This window comes from Podarcis raffonei, chromosome W (assembly GCF_027172205.1).
Source record: "Podarcis raffonei isolate rPodRaf1 chromosome W, rPodRaf1.pri, whole genome shotgun sequence".
Taxonomy (NCBI): domain Eukaryota; kingdom Metazoa; phylum Chordata; class Lepidosauria; order Squamata; family Lacertidae; genus Podarcis; species Podarcis raffonei.
Genome location: NC_070620.1, coordinates 10,311,971 through 10,332,451, shown reverse-complemented (window position 1 = coordinate 10,332,451; position 20,481 = coordinate 10,311,971). Strand labels below are relative to the sequence as shown.

General features: G+C 48.4%; 1 protein-coding gene across 1 annotated transcript in view; it reads left to right on the top strand.

The window, feature by feature from the left end:
* The window catches only part of LOC128406057 (steroidogenic factor 1-like), a 47,561-nt gene extending 31,837 nt beyond the window's left edge, over positions 1 to 15,724 (top strand). Inside the window, exons 4-6 of the mRNA XM_053373100.1 lie at positions 6,375 to 6,494; positions 7,309 to 7,456; positions 15,411 to 15,724. Coding sequence (XP_053229075.1) covers positions 6,375 to 6,494; positions 7,309 to 7,456; positions 15,411 to 15,658 — 516 coding nt within the window. The 3' untranslated portion in view covers positions 15,659 to 15,724. The remainder of the gene's footprint in view (positions 1 to 6,374; positions 6,495 to 7,308; positions 7,457 to 15,410) is intronic.
* Positions 15,725 to 20,481: the final 4,757 nt, after the last annotated feature.

Genomic DNA, 20,481 nt, shown 5'->3' with positions numbered 1-20,481 from the left:
TTTATTAAAGGATGTATTTTATCATTTTGGATCTCTCAGCTGCAGGCATTTCTAAAGCATGCCTCAGGAAATGTGAACTTAGAAAGCAAAGGAACCCCCTATATTGAGAATGCCAAAAAACCAAAAAGTTTTGTGAATGAACTTAGAGCCAGTTCTGTATTTCAATATATTTAATCATTTGAAATACACATTATCTTTAGGACCCACATCCAGACCCCAAACACATACTGCTCTTAACCACTACACCACACTGGCCCTCTGCTAGCAACAGGAACTGCTTGAGTGGGGCAGCTCCTGGGATTATGCATTGGCTGAGGCAGGAATGTTGGGTCTTGGAAGTCTCCTGCAACTCCACCTCCCATTCCCTGAGTAATCTTTCTCCTGGCTCCTGCTTTATTGCCACTCTCTGCTGGGGAATCCCGGTGTCCTCTGCTTCCCTAGTTCCACACCCATCTTTTTTCTATTATAAGTGCCTTGCACAATGGGTGCAGAAGCCAGAGCTCTCGGGAGGAAGCGTAGGGCTGTGTGTGTGTGTGTGTGTGTGTGTGCATCTTCACAGTCCATGAAATGCTCTGCTCACTTTTGCCAACACTGTTGTTACGGAATTGAAATGGAGGAAACTGGCAAAGGAGTTGATTTTAGATTATTGTTAAAGCTAGGTAACTTCCCTGAGCTGTCAAGTCGAAAGGATATATTTATGCATAATATTTGTAACATTTAACAACTTGAAAGATGTCCCCCTCCCCCGTAATTTCCACAACACTGTCTGTTGGGAAAACGCCCCCAGGAAGGGTGCCACTCTCTGGCTGGAAATTGCCCTCAGTCCAGAGAGACGGGTAATAAGCGACCCCTCCATCCTGAGAGGAGCACACTCGTCTTCTGGTATCCCATCACAGAAGAAAGAACCAGTCAGCAGTCTACACACTACTTTATTTACAGACTGTACACGCAGCTCTCATCCAACATGTCTGCTCTCCTGAGCAGCAAGCACAGAAGTACGACTCAACACCCTCTTCACTCAGAAGCGAAAGTAACTCTCCAGTTACATGAGAACAAGCAGAGACTTCCTGTCTCACGCTCACAGACATCACATGATGTCAACAACCATTGTGCTGCTCCTCGCAGCTGGTGAGATATAAAAATCCCAACACTGTCAAGGTGTCTGTTGCAGGAGAGTAGCAACATTTTGAGGAAGCAGGTGGACTGAGGGGAGCTTGAAAGAGGGTCAAGGTAGCAAGTAGCACTCTTTTGTGGGGCAGAGGGAGAAATGAGGGCATGGCATAATGTAACTTTGTCCAAACTGACACTGCCCAGAGCTTTTGGGACTATGACAAGCTTGATTGGGAGTCAGTTTTACTTTCTCTGCTAGATTTTGGATTTTGCTGTGGTATTTTTGACTGTCCTGTGTTTCAGCTGAACCCTTCCCCCCCCCCAATAATTTTTTATTATTTTCTTTACACATTCTTTCTTTCAATACATTAATCAACATATAAACATTTTTGCTCTGCCGAGCTTGTGACTTCCCTCCCTCCCTTCAGTTGGTATCCCTTATCAAATCCATTCGCGTATTTTATCTTTTCACATCTTCTATCATCTACATTGTAGGAGTTACTTCAGTCCTGCTAGTGTCTTTAGATTTATACAGCTGTCCTTTAAATATACAATAAATTTACTCCAATTTTCCTGGAATCTCTGATCGTCCTGATCCCGAATCCTTCCGGTCAGTTTGGCTAACTCCGCATAGTCTGTCATCTTCGCCTGCCACTCCACAATGGTAGGAACTTCTTGTGATTTCCAATTTTGGGCCAACAAAGTCCTTGCAGCAGCTGTGGTATACATGAATAATCTTTGATCTTTTATCTTACAGGTAATCTCCTTTCCCATCAAGCCAAGTAGAAAAGCCTCTGGCTTTTTGGGGAAGGTATATTTTACTATCTTCTTAAGTTCATTATAAATCGACTCCCAAAATGGCTTCACTTTATCACACGTCCACCACATATGGTAATATTCTCCATCCACTCAGCTGAACCCTTTCGGGGGGTTGGAATAAACTTTTTATTCTGCTTTGCCCAGAGAACTATACAATGGGACAATTCACAGTTATCTAAGTACGTACACTAAACTAATAATAAACTGCCCTGCTTACTGAACTGTTCCTTTTTTGTGGGCGGGGGGGAGGTGCCCCCTGACACTCATCCGTCCATCCTCAGTTTCACTTCTGCCTCCTAGACTGAAGACTGTTCTCTGCGGGTGGTGTCCCTGGAGAAGCTGAACCCCTGGCTTGGCTGTGCTGGCAGCCGCCTTGGGCAGCGGGAATGCCAGGATTTGCTTTGCATTTGAGGGCGTGTTTGTGATGACCTGTCCTCCTCGTGGAGGCATCTGGGTACTTATGGGCAATCTTGCTATACTTGGTGCGGTATGTCCTCACTGAAACGTTTGCAGGTACAAACTGCTTCCTTTCCAATCAGTGCCTGCCCCATAACTTCCTGCTGAAATCCTGCAACATTGCATACCACAAATGTTCCTATTTGCTTATTTGTTTGTTTTGTCCCACTTTTGTTGAGCTATAACACAAGAGATGCCCCTCCAGGTGTCAAAAATATGGGAACTTTGGGAGAACTTTGTCCAGAACAAATCCACCACTAATGAGCTATTACTATTGCAGAAGACACCTGACAGTGTGTGTGTGTGTGTGTGTGTGTGTGTGTGTGTGTGTGTGTCTGGTTTAGAGAGGCCCCAAAGTGTTTTTTGGGGAGTTTCATGTATTCAAAGCACATCTTGCAAGTCTTGACAGAGGAAGGGCCACAGCTCCGGGGGTAGAGCACCTGCTTTGCATGCAGAAGTTCTCTGGTTCAATCCCCAATGGCCTCATCTTGAGGTAGGGCTGGGGTCACCCCCTTCCTGAGACCCTGGAAAGCCACGGCTGCTGGAGGTGCACGTACTGTGTCTTGGAGGGCAAAATGTATCGACAGCAGCCTCCTGAGAGACGCTGGCCTTTTTGTGTGCAAACAACAGGGTGGTTTTCCCTCCCTCCCTCAGGGATGTTGGACGGGGGATGTGCCCAGCAAGACACTGTGTTGAGAACTGGGCGAGATGCTTGGCCCAGGAAGGGACTCAGATAAGAGTGCAGATGAGCCAAGCAGCCATTGTTGCTCTCCCGCTGTGGGCTGTGTTTGCTTTGCAGCTGGGTGGTGGGTGGTGGGGTCTCCAAAGCCAGCCTTGCTGAGCTACCCCCACAAACTGTCCCTGGAGCTCGAGGAGGAGGTAGGGAGGCTGAAACAATTCATTGCACTTCCCTCCTTCTTTCCTGCCTTCCTTCCAAGGGAACCTTAAAGGCCAAGAAATTTATTGCTGCAACTCCAGCTCACTCTGCCAGATGCCTGAATTGAAATCTTAGTTGGGGGAAACGGTATGGTGGGAGCGGAATGGCAAGGAGATGCAAGAATTAGTCAGTGACACTTCTGCTTGAGGCGCCACGGAAGATGGCTGACAATACCATCGCTCCAGCTCCCACGAGGTAATTAGAGGCTGAGATGGGAGTAATCAGCCTCCCAAATTCTTCCTGGTGTAAGGGAAGATGCAGTCTCATCCACGGATGCCCAATAAACTACCCCCAAGTTCGTAAAGAAGGAGGGGTGGGGGCACTGGATGGAAAGCCCCCAAGGGAGTTCGGTGCGAGCGCACCAAGTTCCATTTCTTAAGATGAAAAATTGGATTTAAATTTTGGACATGCTTCGAGTGAGGAGGGGAAAATTAATCTGCCAATTAAGCCAGCCACTGAGGTGCCAAGAGTGATGGAGAGGAAGAAAGAATAACATCTAAGAATAACACCTAAGTTGGTATGTTGGAACGGAATGGAAAAGGAGGGGGGGGGGTAAAGCCTTTTTTACTATGATTTATTACAATACCTGACAAATCCCCTCCCCCCCAAGAACTGTTTACATTATTTACAGCAAGTGAGATTCGAAAATATAAACTGTGTGGAAATAACAATACTATATAATTAAAGCTTTTGTTTCTTGAATTGCTTGGAAGAAGATAAAAGACCCTCCAAATATTGATATTAGAAAGAAGCAGGATCTTGTTAGCCGCTGGAGAGACTTAAAAAAACTTTGGACGGATTATGAGAAGGGTGATGAGATGCATTATTTAAATGAGATCTGCCATTATGGGATAAGACCGAGCTGCAGAGATAAATTGTCATAGGGGGAGGTGAGCTCTTAATTTGTTATTATATCTGCACTTTAAGTCCGATTTGGCAAATCTCCCCTGGAAAGGCTAATGTTTGATGCAACCGGTCTGGGAAAATTAATGAGCAAATGCCTAGATTTGATTTCATCGGAACTGAGAGAAGATGGCGTCTGCCAGCAGCGAAATGACTTTTGGATTGATTTGGCATAAACACCAGCGTGTGAGGAGATACTGTAACAATAGGAGAGTCAAGTACACAAAATTCACACAGAAACACATCATTGCTTACTTCATCTTGCCTGTGGAAACAACTCAGAGGCCATGAAAGAAGGAAGTTTAACAACAGGAAGATTTAAAGGAACTATTGGAAACTCAAGGCAGCAGAGATATGAGATGATCAGAGCCCCCCCCCCCCAACTTGAAGCATGGGAAGTCCCAATAAAAAATTATAATTTGGCAGAATATTTGGACTATATGATAAGTATTTGTATAATTTGGAATCTTTAATGTGATTTGATTGGATTGTTAAAATGGAAAATTTAATTAAAAAATTATTAAAAAAAAGAATTAGTCAGTGACAATTAAGGCTTAAATATATGTTCAACTGGCACACCTTTAACCTTTTACAGTAGCAGGTTGGTGATAATTGACCTAGAAGCCACTGAAGGACACTTTGGATTTGCCCCGTGGAGTTATGGCAGGGCTGGCTCCAGGTTTAAGTGGGGCCCATGTGTTTGCTGGTGGGTGGCCTTCTCCATTGGTGGCCCAGGTGGGCTTACCTGGCTGTGGGGACCAGCCTTCTACGCACCTCTGGTTCTTATGTGCTTTTAAAAGATCCCAGAATGGTGTTAGGTCAGGTGCTGTGCACAATTTTTTTTAAAAGTGACTGTATGTAGCCACAAGGCACCCATCAGTGTGTCTGGCTGGGGGCAGGGGGGAATTACAGGGTGCATGGTAGGCAGGCATCCTCAGTAGGTCTTGCTGAAGTCCTGGGGCCCTGCCTATAAAGTGAGAAAAGAGTCCTTACATCAGATGCATAGCCCTGTTGCCTCTCGTTTAACTGATCTGTAACACCTAGCAGGACCTGGACCTGGAAAGGGCCCCAGCTCAGTGGCAGAACATCTGCTCTGCATGCTGAAGGTCATGCCACACTTGTCAAAGCCCTGGAATATCCAAATGACTCAGACCATTGACACCAAATGCCCCGGAGTTCCTTCTCCTGCTTCATGGAGCCCACCTGGCTCCCTGGTATACGCCAGAGCTTCGGAAACAAGCTAGGAAGTGGCTTGAACATGAGTGGAGAACTCCGGTCAGATTCTTGCTCTTGATGGGGTCACAGTCCTTCTGAAGAAGCAGGTATGTAGCTTGGGGCCCTGGATCCATTGCTGTCACTTGAAGCTAAGGTGGCCTTGGTGGTGTGGAGCTATGTCCTTATCTGGACAGGGAAAGCCTAACTTCTGTCGTCTATGCATAGTTCAGCCTCTGAAGATGGTTTGGAAACTTAAGCTAGTGCAGAGTTTGGTGACCAGGTTGCGCTCACTGGGACAAGACAATTTGAGCGTGTTACACTGAGGGTGACCCAATGGCACTGGCTGCCAGTTAGTCTCTAAGCCTGATTCAAAGTGCTGGTTTCAGCCTCTACAGCCTGAACGGCTCAGGACTGCAGTACCTCAAGGACTGCCTCTCCCCATATGAACTAACCTGGACCCCAAGATCATCCTCTGAGGCCCTTCTCCATGTGCCTCCTCCTTGAGAGGTCCAGAAGGTGGCAACATGAGAAAGGGCCTTTTCTGCAGTGGCTCCCCATTTGTGGGATGCTCTCCCCAGGGAGGCTCACCTGGCAACTGCATTATATATCTTTAGGGGTCAGCTGAAAATGTGTTTCTTCAGCCAGGCATTCTATGTCCTTTTAAATGTGTTTGTAGGAGGAAGGTTATTGGTTTATTTTTTGGTTTTTTTAATGTATTTTGTGTTCTCATTTTGTATTTTTATGTTGTGAATTGCCAAGAGATTTTTGGATGAAGGATGATATACAAATGCTATTATTATTATTATTATTATTATTATTATTATTATTATTATTATTATTATCATCATCATCATCATCATCATCATCTCAACTATTAATCCTCTTTGGAGGAAGCTTCTCAGCTATTTTCTTTTCCTCCTCCTCCTCGTCCCAGGTGGGTGACCAGATGAAGCTGCTGCAGAACTGCTGGAGTGAGCTGCTGGTCTTTGACCACATTTTCCGCCAAGTGCATTATGGGAAGGAGCACAGCATCCTGCTGGTGACAGGCCAGGAGGTAAAAGCACTAGTGTTTGCAGGTTCCACAATGACCATTTTCAGAAATACTGCCACAAAATGTTGTAGCATGAAGTGCCACTGCTGCGGCTCAGGATTCTGGCCACTTCCTTTCCTTTCCCCATGCCCACCCCCCTTATCTCATCTCCCCCACCCCCAAAGGTTGGTCAGCCTTCTTTGCCCACTGGGCTTCTGTTTTTGGGGGGAGTGTGTGTGGGCGTTCCCTCTACATTCTTCCGCCCCAAATCCCACCACCACCACCAAGAATGGGTGGGACAGTTTTGGCTACATAAACAACAGCACACATGGAGAGCTGTTATTGTTGTGGGTATATAAGAACGATGATTTGCCAGGAATGTACAAAGTGTAAGAGGACACAGGTCCCCTGCCCCACAGCAGAGGGAGATAGAGGCCGGAGTAAACATGGGGGTGGGGGAAGAGAATCTGCAAGTACTCCATTGCACATATTTAGACTTTGGGTTGCAGTTCTCTGCACACTTACTTGGGAGGAAGCCCTATGGGATGCTAAGGGACATCACTTGTGAGTCAGCCTGCATTGGATTCCTGGCTAGTTAGACTTTGGTCGTTATTGCTTATCCTTCTGTGTAAAGCCAGCACCCAGATATAACCATATTTATTGTAATTTAGGCAACAACTGAGTCCATTAACTGCTTTAAAGCCTTAACAGCTGATTGCTCAAAAGTCTTTCTGATGGAGGTTGTCCCCCACCGCCCAGCTCTTGAACCTCCTTGTTCCCCTGACAAGATGGTACTTCTTGGGGGTCCTGAGCCCTGCCCACCTCCCCTTTCTTCCAGGTGGACATGTCGACCGTTGCCATGCAGGCGGGATCCATCCTGAACAACTTGGTGCTGAGAGCGCAGGAACTGGTGCTTCACTTCCATTCTCTCCAGGTGGACAGGCAGGAGTTTGTCTGCTTGAAGTTCCTCATCCTCTTCAGCCTTGGTAAGTGCCAAGGGGTGTGGATGGGGCAGCGAGACACCTGGGAAGAGCAAACAGGGGCTGCCATGGAGAGCTTTGTGCTTCAGCCCCCCCACCCTGAGTTCTCAACCACATGAGGTGTTTGGAGGAGACTTGCTTTGCTTATAGGTTCGTCTGCCTGGCGGGTGGGGCTGGAAGCAGAGCCCCCATTGTCTTTGCCTTCTCCCTACTGCCAGAAGGACGTGATAAGAGCCTGGCTGCTGGACCAGGTCCATCTATTCCAGCCTCTTGTTCTCATAGTGGCTAACCAGCCGCCCAGGCAAGCAGGACATAAGCAATGAGCCCCCCCCCCCCTTTGTGGCTTCCAGCAGCTGGTAATCTGGAACATTGCTGGACAGCCCTTTCCAAAACATGGATGTTGGCGGTCTCCTTGAGCATGTTGTTGAGAGCTGAGGGGGTGAGGGGCAGTTCCTGTTCATCTGTGTTTGTGTCCAGAGGAATTCAAGGACAGCCTCGGATGTGGTCAGCCACACTGGAGATTGCAGGAGATTCCAGCCCTGCCTATTGCCCAGAGGAACTGTGCACAACACCTGACCTTGACACAATATATGCAGGGAAACGTGGGAGTGCAGAGGAGCCAGGTTTGGCTTGTCTGGTACCTGCTTCTGATCCCCGCCCACAAAGACCCCTTCTTTCTGCTCAGAAGTTGATTTGCACCAGTTCAGGCAGCCTTGCCTCCTCCCCTCCTGCGCATGGCAGTGGAGCAGGGCCGTCTGTGTGGGTATGAGCGACACCTCGCCCCCCACAACCTCTCCTACAAATAGTTGCACCAGCAGTGGTTGAGGGTGGTATTGGCTGCATCTGCTAGGCCTGCAAGGTTGCACACCAGCCCTGGGGCGGCAGGGGTCAAGCAGTGACCTTTTCTGCACTGGGAAGCTGCTTTGTTAGTGCTGAAGTCTCAGGCTCTTGGTCTGTCCGGCCCAGCGTTGCCTACACTGACTGGCAGCAGCTGCTGCTCTTTGGGGTCTCAGGCTTGCGGTTTTATCCCAGCCTCTACCCATAGAATGCCATTTGGCAACTGAACCTAGCAACTGAAATGCAGAGCTTCTGCCTGTTCTGTGGAAGTGCTCAGCGCTGCAGTTCTCTGAGGAAAATGACACCAGCAGCAGTATCCTTCCTGACATTTGCCAAAACTGTTGTCCAGGCTCCTTTGAGAAAAAAGGTTCAGAAAAGTTTCCTCCTTTTGGCAAATGCTGTGTTTGCCCATTTCATGCCTAAAACCTGCCCAGGATTCTGTACCTGAATTGTGCAACCTGAATGCAAATCAAGCCTCTTTATTTTGCATAAATCGAGCCGTGAGGCTGGATGAGGCCGGTGGCCCACCTAGTCCAGCCTCCTGTTCCCACATTGGCCAGCCAGGTGCCCCTGTGGAAAACCCACAAGCAGGGCTTGAGCACATGAACACTCTTCCCTCCTGCCAGAGCTATAGCTAGGTGATCTTGTGCCCCTGGCAGAACCGTCCAGATTGTGCCCCCTAGCCATGGACAAATTAGCTCTTCTTTCCACCTCCCCCCCCCATTCAATTCACTCTCTATTCTTATGAGGCAATAATCAATATTTATATTTATGGACATATTTTTAGCCAATTTTGCAGCCCCCCCATCACCTGCACCCCTGGCGGGGGGCCACCTCACTACCCCCTAGCTATGGACCTGCCTCCCATCAGCCAGTTATGACCCAGCTGCAGAGTGGCACAGCTGTGAAACGGTTTCATGGTACATTCTGTACGGCATCCCTCTAGGGATGCTTCCTGTAGTGGTCAAGAGACTAGGGTATGGAAGTCAGAACCGCTAGCTAAAGGTTGCAACTTGAGCAATAATGGAAATTAAGAATTGGAATAGACACACACAGCTCTTCTAGCTACTTGATCTTGAACTCAAAGCATGAGCTCCATAAACAGACAAAAGAACGTTGCAGGTTTGGCTGCTTCAGATTTAACACACTCAAAAGATTCTAGATACCACCAATTCCCTGCCTTGTCCCTCAGCCACATGGTGCAAAGCAACAGGAACTGCAGCCGTCCCCATTCCCAAAGAGAGCAAGGTTTCAAGCTCAGGAACTGAGCAAAGGCAGTGGAAACGGAGCATAACCATTGTGACTAATCATCATCATCATTTATTATTTATAACCCGCCCATCTGGCTGGGCTTCCCCAGCCACTCTGGGCGGCTTCCAACAAAATATTAAAATACAGTAATGCATCAAACATTAAAAGCTTCCCTAAACAGGGCTGCCTTCAGATGTCTTCTAAAAGTCTGGTAGTTGTTGTTCTCTTTGACACCTGGTGGGAGGGCGTCCCACAGGGTGGGTGCCACTACCGAGAAGGCCCTCTGCCTGGTTCCCTGTAACTTGGCTTCTCACAGTGAGGGAACCGCCAGAAGGCCCTCGGCGCTGGACCTCAGTGTCCGGGCAGAACGATGGGGGTGGAGGCGCTCCTTCAGATATCCTGAACCGAGGCCGTTTAGGGCTTTCAAGGTCAGCACCAACACTTTCAATTGTGCTCAGAAACGTACTGGGAGCCAATCTAGGTCTTTCAGGACTGGTGTTATGTGGTCTCGGCGGCCGCTCCCAGTCTCCAGTCTGGCTGCTGCATTCTGGATTAGTTGTAGTTTCTGGGTCACTTTCAAAGGTAGCCCCACATAGAGCGCATTGCAGTAGTCCAAGCGGGAGATAACCTTTGTAGTAGCTTTTGTACTAACCTTTGATAGCCCTCTCCTCCTCCTCCACGAATCTGTCAAATCCTCTTCTAAAGCCATCTAAGTTGGTGGTCATCACTGCCTCCTAGGGGAGAGCGTTCCATAGTTTAATCATGCACTGTGTGAAGAAGGGCTTCCTTTCCTCCTGCCGGAAGAATTCTGGGTCAAATGATCTTCTTCAGAGCATATAAGACAAGCTCTGCACTTGGGCCAGGCCAAAGGGGGCCCATCGAGTCCACAACCCTGATCTCAAAGATGCCCCAATGGGCAGCCCATAGGCAGGACCTGAGTGCCAGTGCACTCTCTTCTCCTGTGGGTTTTCAGCAACTGGTGTTTCTCTTTGGCTTTGCGGCAAAGGACCACCCCCCCCCGCCTCCATGATGCCTTCCCTTCCCTTTTTGCGCATTGCGTTAAAACTTCCACCTGCCGGTGTGGAAGCTTTTCTCCTTCACCGAAGAAAATCAGGAACAAAAGGTTGCCCTCTGCCCATGCCCCGTGCCCAACTTCCCTCTCTGAGCGTGGTGCCGATTATGCTGCAAGCCATGTGCCCTCTTCAGGCTCGGCTGTACGGGAGCTGCCACCTCCTCGCTTTTATATGCCGGCTGTATTTGCCCTGAAGAAAAGAATGTCTTCTCTTTCTCTCTTTCTCCCTCCAGCTCACAAGCTGCACTTGGCATCTGTGTGTGTGTGTGTGTGTGTGTGTGTGCGCGCACACACACACACACACAGGCGTGCGAGAGGGGGAGGAAAGGGCGCCATTTGAGTCTAAATAGATTTTTCTCATGAGCAGGTAAAAGAGGTTTAATTAAAATTAGGGCTCCTCTGAACAGCAATATTTATGAGGGGCGGCACAGGTTAGCTTTGTTCTCCAGAAGGGCTTAATAGAAGCTTAATGGATCAACACCCCCCCTCCACATGTGCCGGCCTGACTTCCATTCTCCAGCCAGCCACTCGAGGGGATGCGAAGTGTTATGTACAGTGGACGCTCGGGTTGTGAACGTGATCCGTGCAGGAGGCACGTCCGCAACCCGCAGCGGCACGTCTGCACACGCACGGATTGCGATTCATGTGCGACTGCCGAAAGCCGGAAGTAACCCATTCCGGTGCTTCCAGGTTTCGGTCGCCTGCAACCCAAAAAAACACAACCTAAAGTGTCTGTAACCCGAGGTATGACTGTACAGTGGTACCTCTGGTTGCGAACGAGATCCGTTCCGGAGCCCCGTTCGCAACATGAGCAGAACGCAACCTGCGTCTGTGTGTCTGCACACGCATGGGTCGCAATTCGCCGCTTCTGCGCATGCACGTGACGTCATTTTGAGCGTCTCTGCATGCATGAGCGGCGAAACCCGGAAGTAACCCGTTCCGGTACTTCCGGGTTTCGGCGGTCCGCAACCCCAAAAAAACACAACCTGAAGCGTCTGTAACCCGAGGTATGACTGTATTAAGATCAGCTGCAGTTCTCACTCAGGGCCACCAGTATGCAAATGAAGGACTGAGAACTGTCGCTCACTGACTGGTTAGCTAGTTGGGAGTTGTTACTGTTACAAGTTACTTAGTATTATATAAAGCAGCCAGCTAGGCTGCAGTCAGTCTGACTCCAGCAGCAGTTCTAACTGCTGTAATAAAGAGCTGAGAATCTAACAGAGCTGTGTCCTTCATCCATCTTCCCCACTATTTAACATGGAGCAAGAGCGGTTTTGTGCGCTTGCATTCCCTTAAGCGATTGCAATTTATCTGACGCCTCCAGCAGACAAAAGCGGCACTGAATGCAAAGAACTCTTAAGGGCATAGAAATGGTCCTGGCAGCTCTGCCTGTGTGTGAGGCGGCTTTTGTCGCAGGACGGAGTCTTTGTGGCCACTCTCTCTCAGTGGAGTGCGTCAATGTTATTTGGACAACATTCTTTATGCCTTACAGGAATGAAAAGATTATTCAAATATTCAATTAAATCGTGAATAGGGTTTCTTCTCCAAACCAGGTGAGTTGATCAAGACGAACCCTCTATTTTTGTGCCACCTCAAAGTGTGTGGGGGGGGTGGTGGTAGGGAAGAGAAGGCTTTAGCAGCGTAACTTCTAGGGTGTGTGAGTGTGAGGACTGCATGTCCCCCCCCTCTTCCTCCTGAAAATGAAAATCACAATACAGTGGTACCTCTGGTTGCAAATGGGATCCGTTCCGGAGCCCCGTTCACAACCTGAGCAGAATACAATCTGTGTCTGCGCGTGCGCAGGTCGCCACGTCTGCGTATGCGCGTGACGTCATTTTGAGTGCGCATGCACGAGCGGCAAAACGCGGAAGTAACCCATTCCGTTATTTCCTGGTCGCCGCGGTACGTATCCTGAAAGAACGTAACCTGAACCGAATGTAACAAGAGGTATGACTGTAATGTTATGCAGATGAAGAGATTCCATAATTGCGTGCCTGATTATCCCAGCAGTGACTGAGAAATGAAAGGGGGCAGTCAGCACTTCAACTGCTAAGCACAAGGCCCAGGTCAGGGGAATGTCAAAAGAGCCCTGAGGCAGGATGGGACCAGTGGCCCTACCTGCCCTGCATTCTGTTCTCGCAGTGGCCAGTGAGATGCCCATTATGGGAAACCCACAAGCAGGGCCCAAGCGCCAAAGAGTGTCCTCTCCCCTACTGCTCTTTCCAGCTGGTTCTCCACCTGTGGGTCCCCAGATGTCGTTGGACTACAACCTTTTGGGAAGGCCTTGTTGGCCTTTAGTTGGGCTGGATCCAGAACTTGGCACGGCTGAGAGAAGCATGTCCTGAGTGTTTTTATAGGGATGGGAGCCATGCAGTCCTCTAACTGCCATCAGCCGTGGCCAGCCTGATCAGGGACTATGGGAGCGGTGTGTCCAGCAATGTTTGGAGGGCACCAGGCCTTCCAGAACTGCTTTACAGAGGACACAAGGGCAGGTCCCTGCCCCAAGGACCCTGCAGCCTAAAATTCTACCCAGGTGGGATGCAGCAGGAAGCAATATGTTGTTGTTGTTTTCAGTTACAGGTGGTTAGGCTCGGTTGTATCCCCTGGGAACTGTGTGCAAGCCTTAGGGTGAAGCCAGGCTGTCCACAGTTGTCTGCAAGACCCCTGGGGGAAGGAGATGTCTCTTGAGACATTGGCGGACACTTGAGGGCCTTTTGACAGCGAATCTGGGCCCTGAAGGAGGGCTGCCCCTCATGGTGCCCCCATCTCCAACATTGCTGCTGGATGCCTTGAGAGTCTACAAAATGAGAGCTTGCCACTGTCAGGAGTTCAGCCTACACTCGAGTAGGACCCTGGCAGAGACACATGCCAGACTGGCATGTTCTCCCCCTCCTGGTCTTTTGTTCGGGAGCTTCATAAGCTTTCTTCAGCCCGAACAATACAGCGACCGATGCCAACCGACATCGGCACACTTAGGGATCCGCAGAGTCTTCGCAGCATTGCGTAACAGACCTCAGCAACTCAGCATTTTGGCTAATCTACAGTGGTACCTCGGGTTAAGTACTTAATTTGTTCTGGAGGTCCGTTCTTAACCTGGAACTGTTCTTAACCTGAAGCACCACTTTAGCTAATGGGGCCTCCTGCTGTCGCCGCGCCGCCAGAGCACGATTTCTGTTCTCATCCTGAAGCAAAGTTCATAACCCGAGATACTATTTCTGGGTTAGCGGAGTCTGTAACCTGAAACGTATGTAACCTGAAGCGTATGTAACCCGAGGTACCACTGTATTCCGATGCTGTTTGTCCGAGGAGATAGAGTTGTACTTGTAGCTCCTCCACTGTGGGTTGGCTGAAACCATGAAGAAAATGGTCATTGTTTCAAAAATGTTGGACCTCTGGACACTGTCTTCTGATACCCTTAAACATTAAGATTCTGCCCTTAATTCTGAAAGACCATCCAAACCTGATTTGTTGTGAAGGCGTAAGATCATTTGGCATATAAGTTGATATAACGGTCTCCCCCCGAAATAACTTAAGTGCAGGTGTCTTTATGTGTCAGATCAGTGGATATAAACATTTTAGTTGCTCCCCCTGCCCTCCCCCAGTGGCCCCCCTCCACGCCCCACAGTTGAAGTCAGGCCCAAGGAAGGAAGTTTCCATTGGCAGCTTTTGCCGAGTTTTCAAGAGCAGTGTGCATAGAGCAGGCACATTTTCAGGCAGGTGGGCGACAGCTTAAGAGGGATGTGCTTATCACTGCACATTCACACCCGTCTTTCTCATCCTCCTACCACGTGTTCTTTGGCTGAGGTGCTTGAGGCACCTTGGATCATGGTTTCCATGTCAGCTGAGCCCTATTTTCACCTGGGAAGGCCAAACAGATTAAGCCCCAATCCCTCCAGCTGGTGTTTAGAGAGGAACACAACAGAGTGGCTTTGAAGTGAAGGTTTGTTTAGGGAACATCAGAAAGTAAGAAGAAGATCGCTTGTCAGATATGGTTTATTTATCTTGCATAGCCTTTACCAGCCTGATGCTCATCTGCAAAGCATAAGGCTGGCAAGGTCAGACCCTGTTCATCCAGGCAGATGGCCAGATGAAGCTTATGAAGGTAGGAAGAGCCATTAGCTGGATCAGGCCAATGTGCTATCTAGTCCTGTTCTCACAGTGGCTGACTAGATGCTTGTGGGAAACCAGCAAGCAGGATCCTTGCACAAGAGCAGATCTCCCCTCCTGTGGTTTCCTGCATCTGGTATTCAGAAGCGTCGCTGCCTCTGACCATGGAGGCAGAGCGCAGTAATTGTGGCTCATCTCCTCCTCCTCCATGGATTTGTCCAAACCTCCATCAAGGCTCTCCAAATTGGTGACCATCATTGCCTGCTGTGGGAGGGAGTTCCATAGTTTAATGTTGCGCTGCTTGAAGAACTACTTCCTTTTCTCTGTCCTGAATCTTCCAACATTCAGCCTCATTGGATGCCCACGAGTTCTGGTGTCATCATGCGAGAGGGAGGGGGAAAACTCCGCTTTCTCCACACCACATGCAATTGTTTATGCTTCCGTCAGGTCGCCTCCGGTCCCCTTTTCTCTACACTAAAAAGCCCCGACTGCTGCAGGCTCTCCTCACAGGGGAGCCTCTCCATCCACCTCAGCCGTTTTGCAGATATCAGCCGATGGCTTGTGCGCGCTTTGCAAGCGACACCTTCCATGTTTGCGGCCTGTGTGCCCAGGAGGAAGTCCCTCCATTCAAGAGAAGTTACCCCATTCAATGCATCCCCCCCTTATTTCCCCTCCCCCTCCCCCCTGCTGCAGATGTGAAATTCGTGGAGAATTCAAGTGTGGTGAAGGAAGCCCAGGAAAAGGCCAACGCAGCCCTGATGGAGTACACCCTCTGCAACTACCCACACGCCACAGACAAGTTCCGCCAGCTTCTGATGCAGCTGGCTAACGTCCGGTCCCTGAGCATGCAAGCGGAGGAGTACCTGTACCACAAGCACCTGAGCGGGGACGTGCCCTGCAACAGCCTCCTGATTCAAATGCTCCATGCCAAGCGGACATGAGAGCGCAAAGCAAGGCTCTCTGTCCCCCCTTCGTCTGGGGAAGAGACTCACGGCAGCAGAGGTGCAAGGGTGGTGGCAGATAGGTCAGGCCCCAGGATTGGGGGGGGTGTAGGGTGACAGGGAAGGGTGAGTGTCTTGTCATCCCCTCCCCACAGGCGACCTCTCCCAGTTCTGACTTTCATACATGCCATTGAGAAGCTCCAGGTCGCCTGGTTTCCCCACCAGGCAGCTGCGGGTGCAAACCCCAACCCTTGCCTGCATTTTGGTGTGATTCCTCCTGAGTTCCAGGCTCTCGCTCTCTAAAAGCCATGGGGCTAAGCTGTGTGGGGACTGCCCTTGGAGGCTGTTTAGGGGATGCTTTGGGTGGGGGTTGGCTTTCCTAACTGGGTGGGAGAGGAGTCTTCTCCCAGGGTGTGTGAGAGAGGAGGCATCTGCCCGAGCTCCCCACCTGCTCTCCAGGCATGGTCCTCTAGCTGGATGGCTGGGAAAAGATGGAGAGAAAAAGGCCCAGTACAGCTACCCATTGGAAGGCCCCCGCACCCCGTCTGTCCCTCTGCAGGTAGTGGCCAGGTTGGCCACAAGGATGATTTCTGTGGCCCATGGGCCACCATGAGAGCGAGATTGTTGTGCCTCAGATACACTGAAACCACTCTCCCCCTTGGGGCTTCATTTTGGGAGACCTTTCTCCGAGGCCTTGCAGCTATGAGTTGAGCAAGTCCGGTGCTCCTTCTATAGTTTGCATTGGTTATCTGTTAGTTGCATTCTCATATATATTTCCCTGTGGGTTTTGATTACACTTTGCAGCATTTTCTGCTCCACATATAATGTTTGGACTACTTTTGTGTGTCTCTTCTGGTTTGAAAGAGTTGGAGAAGACAGTTTGGAAGTGCCAGGCTCTGCCCGTATGTGTTTTTTCCCTTCTGAAATAAAAAGTGCTCTTAAGTGTCTCCCTTCTCAACATTTTACTCAGAAGGTCCTTCTGAGCATTGGTTAGTGGTGAACTATCTTACCAAATAAGACATTCCAATAAAGTTTTCAATTCAGTTATAGCTCTGTGTGTGCGTGTTTTCTTTTCCTCCCCTCCTCAAAAAAGTCTGCATCTTTGGTTGGGTACCATTCAGGGCGGTAGGCAGAAAGGCACTCTGCACCTGATCAGAGACTCTGCTCAATTTATCACTACATTACAGGTTCAGGGCTGAGTCCTGCCATGAGAGCATGATATGGGTGGTCAACACCTTGGGTGCAAGAAGTTTCCAGCAGCAGGGCCACATCCCTCTCTCTGCACATTTCTCTCCCTCTCTGAAGGACATCTTTTTGCAGCAGATGGTAGGCAGGCTATTTACAGACCTCCCATGGCTGAAGCTGTTCGAATAGTGTCCTCACAAGTGAACCTGGGAATAGCAGCAGTTTGGGGGAGTTTGCAATTCTTATGCATGGACAGTTGGCCGGCTCTGTACGGAAAGGCAGGGGCACACACGCACGCACACGCATGCACACACACACACACCACCCTCCCCATAATCCTCAGCTAAAGACTCATTAGTCTCCTGCACTAATTGGCTTCAGTGGGCAAATGCTGGCCTTCTGCAATGGCATTTGTCTGGGCACCAGAATTAAAATACGAGCCACCATTTTTCCTTTTTTCCTTTTTTTTCAAATAATCTTTATTAGTTTTTCAATTAGATACTCCACATACACGTATTGTATTACATTTTACATTTATACTTGCTCTTCAGAGCCCAGGTTTGGAAACAGCAGCAATTACCAACAGTAGAAGAATGGTGACAGAAGGTAATGGAATATGCAGAAATAGCCAAACTAACAGGGGAAATTTGACAACAGGGCGATGAAACATTTCAAAAAGAATGGGGAAAATTTATGTTGTGTACAGGAAAGATAAGATGCAATAGTAAAACCAGTAGAATTGGAAACAGACCTCATAACAGGAAAGATTAAGAACAGTGATGGATAATGAAAATAAGAAGAAGGGAAATGTATAAGGAAACTACCCGGTAATATAACTAACAGTAGTGGTAAATGAATACAGACAGACAACAAGAATTGTATAAACACAAGGATTTAATCTGCAAGTATTTGGTTCTTTGCTTGCAACTCTCTGAGTTCAGCAAAGCCAAACAGGATCTATTGTCTTGATACACCTGTATAGGACATTTCACAGAAGCTCTGATGTCCTGAAGCAGTTGCACCAACCATTCACAATCCATGAGTGAAAATGACAGGGCATTGAGTTCTGCTTCACAGGAACTTAGGTTTACTGTTGTCTGCTTTTTGCACAACCAGTCAAACAGACAATGGCTGTACATGTAGCATACTCCAGAAGTGCTTGTACCATCCGTGGTATCACTTCCAAAGCAAGCATCTGCAAAGATTTCAAGACCTCCAGTCTTCTGACTAGTGAACCTCAGTCTGTAGTGCAAAGTCCCCTTCAAATAGCGGGCTATGCGCTTCAGAGCTTTCCAATCCTGAACAGTAGGATTGTTGGCATGTCTGCTAAGCAGGTTAGTGCTTACAGCTATGTCAAGTCTTGAACATCTAGCAATGAAATTCAGCTTGCCTAGAATGCATCTGTACAGTGTGGTGTCAGAAAATGCTTCAGCAGTACTATCTACCTGGTAACCTGTCACCATCAGTGTGTCTGCTGGGTTTGCATCAACCAAATTCAGCCTGGTCAATACATCAGCAATTTTCTGTGTCTGGTGTACCAGAAAATTACCTGTTTGGTCCTTCTTCACCTGCAAAGAAAGATAGTTGGATACCTCACCAAGATCCTTCATGTCAAAGTGCTCCTTCAGCTGAGCTAGGGTGCTTTTGTACAAAGCCTGATTCTTCCAAAACAAAAGAAGATTATCAACAAAACATAAACAATACAGTTTGTTTTGCCCCTCCTCCTTGACAAACACACATGGATCAGCTTTGCCTTGGTGAAAACCAAGAGAAAGCAATGTCTCAGTGAGTTTTGTGTTCCAACACCTGGCACTCTGCTTGAGACCATATAGGCATTTCCGTAGTTTACAGACCATTCCCTTCTGTACCTGCACTCCATCAGGTGGAAGCATATACAGTTCATCCCCCAAAACCCCATACAAAAAAGCTGTGTTCACATCGTGATGAGAAACATGCAGTTTCTCTTCTGCAGCAATCTTGAGCATTAGCCTAATGCTCTCATACTTGACGGTGGGTGAGTAGGTCTCGTGGTAATCCTGTCCTGGTACCTGAGAAAAACCTCTGGCAACCAATCTGGCTTTGTGTCTGACAACTTTGCCAGTCTGGTCTGTCTTGGCCTTTTGCTGCCAACCAGTCTCATTCCTGGGACTACTGGCACTAAGTTTGGTTCCTATCCAAGGAATCAACTTCAGCCTTCATGGCATTAAGCCATGGTTCAGCATCTTTAGAGGTTAACACCTGAACCTCTTTGAAGCTTGCAGGTTCCCACACCTTCTCTGAGCTACCAAGAACTGCAGTTCCTGTCTTAGCAAACTCATCAGCAAATCTGTTTGGAGGTTTGCCTTTTGTGGCCCTTTCAGATCTGCGTACTAGACGCAAGTCTTCTGCACTCATCTCCTCTTTCTTAGGAGAAAAGTGGCCAATGGTGAACAGTGGTTCTTCCAGTTCAGTGTCAGATGTATCAGATGGTCTGACTGAGGCCTTTGCACTCTTGTAGTCTGCTGTGTCATCACTGTCGCTGACAGCAGCAGCAGCGCTGCCCACTGAGCTGGAATCTGAACTCTGATCATCATCCTCAGTTTCCGCTTCTTCCTCAGCCTCTTCATCCTCTTGTGAGTGACTCTGGAAAATTCCCACATTTTCAGGGGGCTCCACTAGGGGCGCAACAGAAGATGGCCGACAATACCATTTCTCCAGCTCCCAAGAGGTAATTTAGAGGCTGAGATGGGAGTAATCAGCATCCCAAATTCTTCCCGGTGGAAGGGAAGATGCAGTCTCATCCGCGGTGCCCAACAAACCAGCCCCAAGTTCGTAGAGAAGGAGGGGTGGGGGCACTGGATGGAAAGCCCCTGAGGGAGTTCGGATCTCCTGGACGCTGTCTCCGCGAGCACACCTAGTTCCATTTCTTAAGATAAAAATTTTGATTTAAGTTTTGGGCATACTTCAAGCGAAGAAGGGGTAATTAATCTGCCAATTAAGCCAGCCACTGAGGTGCCAAGAGTGACAGAGAGGAAGAAAGATAACATCTAAGAATAACATCTAAGCCGGTATATTGGAACGGAATAGAAAGGAGGGGGGATAAAACTTTTTCTTTTTCTACTACGATAATACCTAACAACCCCCCCCCCCCGAAGAACCGTTTACATTATTTACAGCAAGTGAGATGGGAAAATATAAACTGTGTGGAAATAATAATACTATATAACTAAAGCTTTTGTTTTTTGAAACGTTTGGAAGAAGATAAAAGACTCTCCAAATATTGATATTAGAAAGAAGCAGGATCTTGTTAGCCACTGGAGAGACACCAAAAAACTTTGGACGGATTCTGAGAAGGGTGATGTGACGCATTCTTTAATTGGGATCCGCCATTACGGGATATGAACGAGTTGCAGAGATAAATAGTCTTGGGGGAGGTGAGCTCTTAATTTGTTATTATATCTGTACTTTAAGTCCGATTTGGCAAATCTCCCCTAGAAAGACTAATGTTTGATGCAACCTGTCTGAGAAAATTAATGTGCAAACGCCCAGATTTTATTTCATCGGAACTGAGTGAAGATGGCGTCTGCCACCAGAGAAGGACTTTGGATTGATTTGGCATAAACACTGGCATGTGAGGACATTCTCTTGTGCTGCTGTTT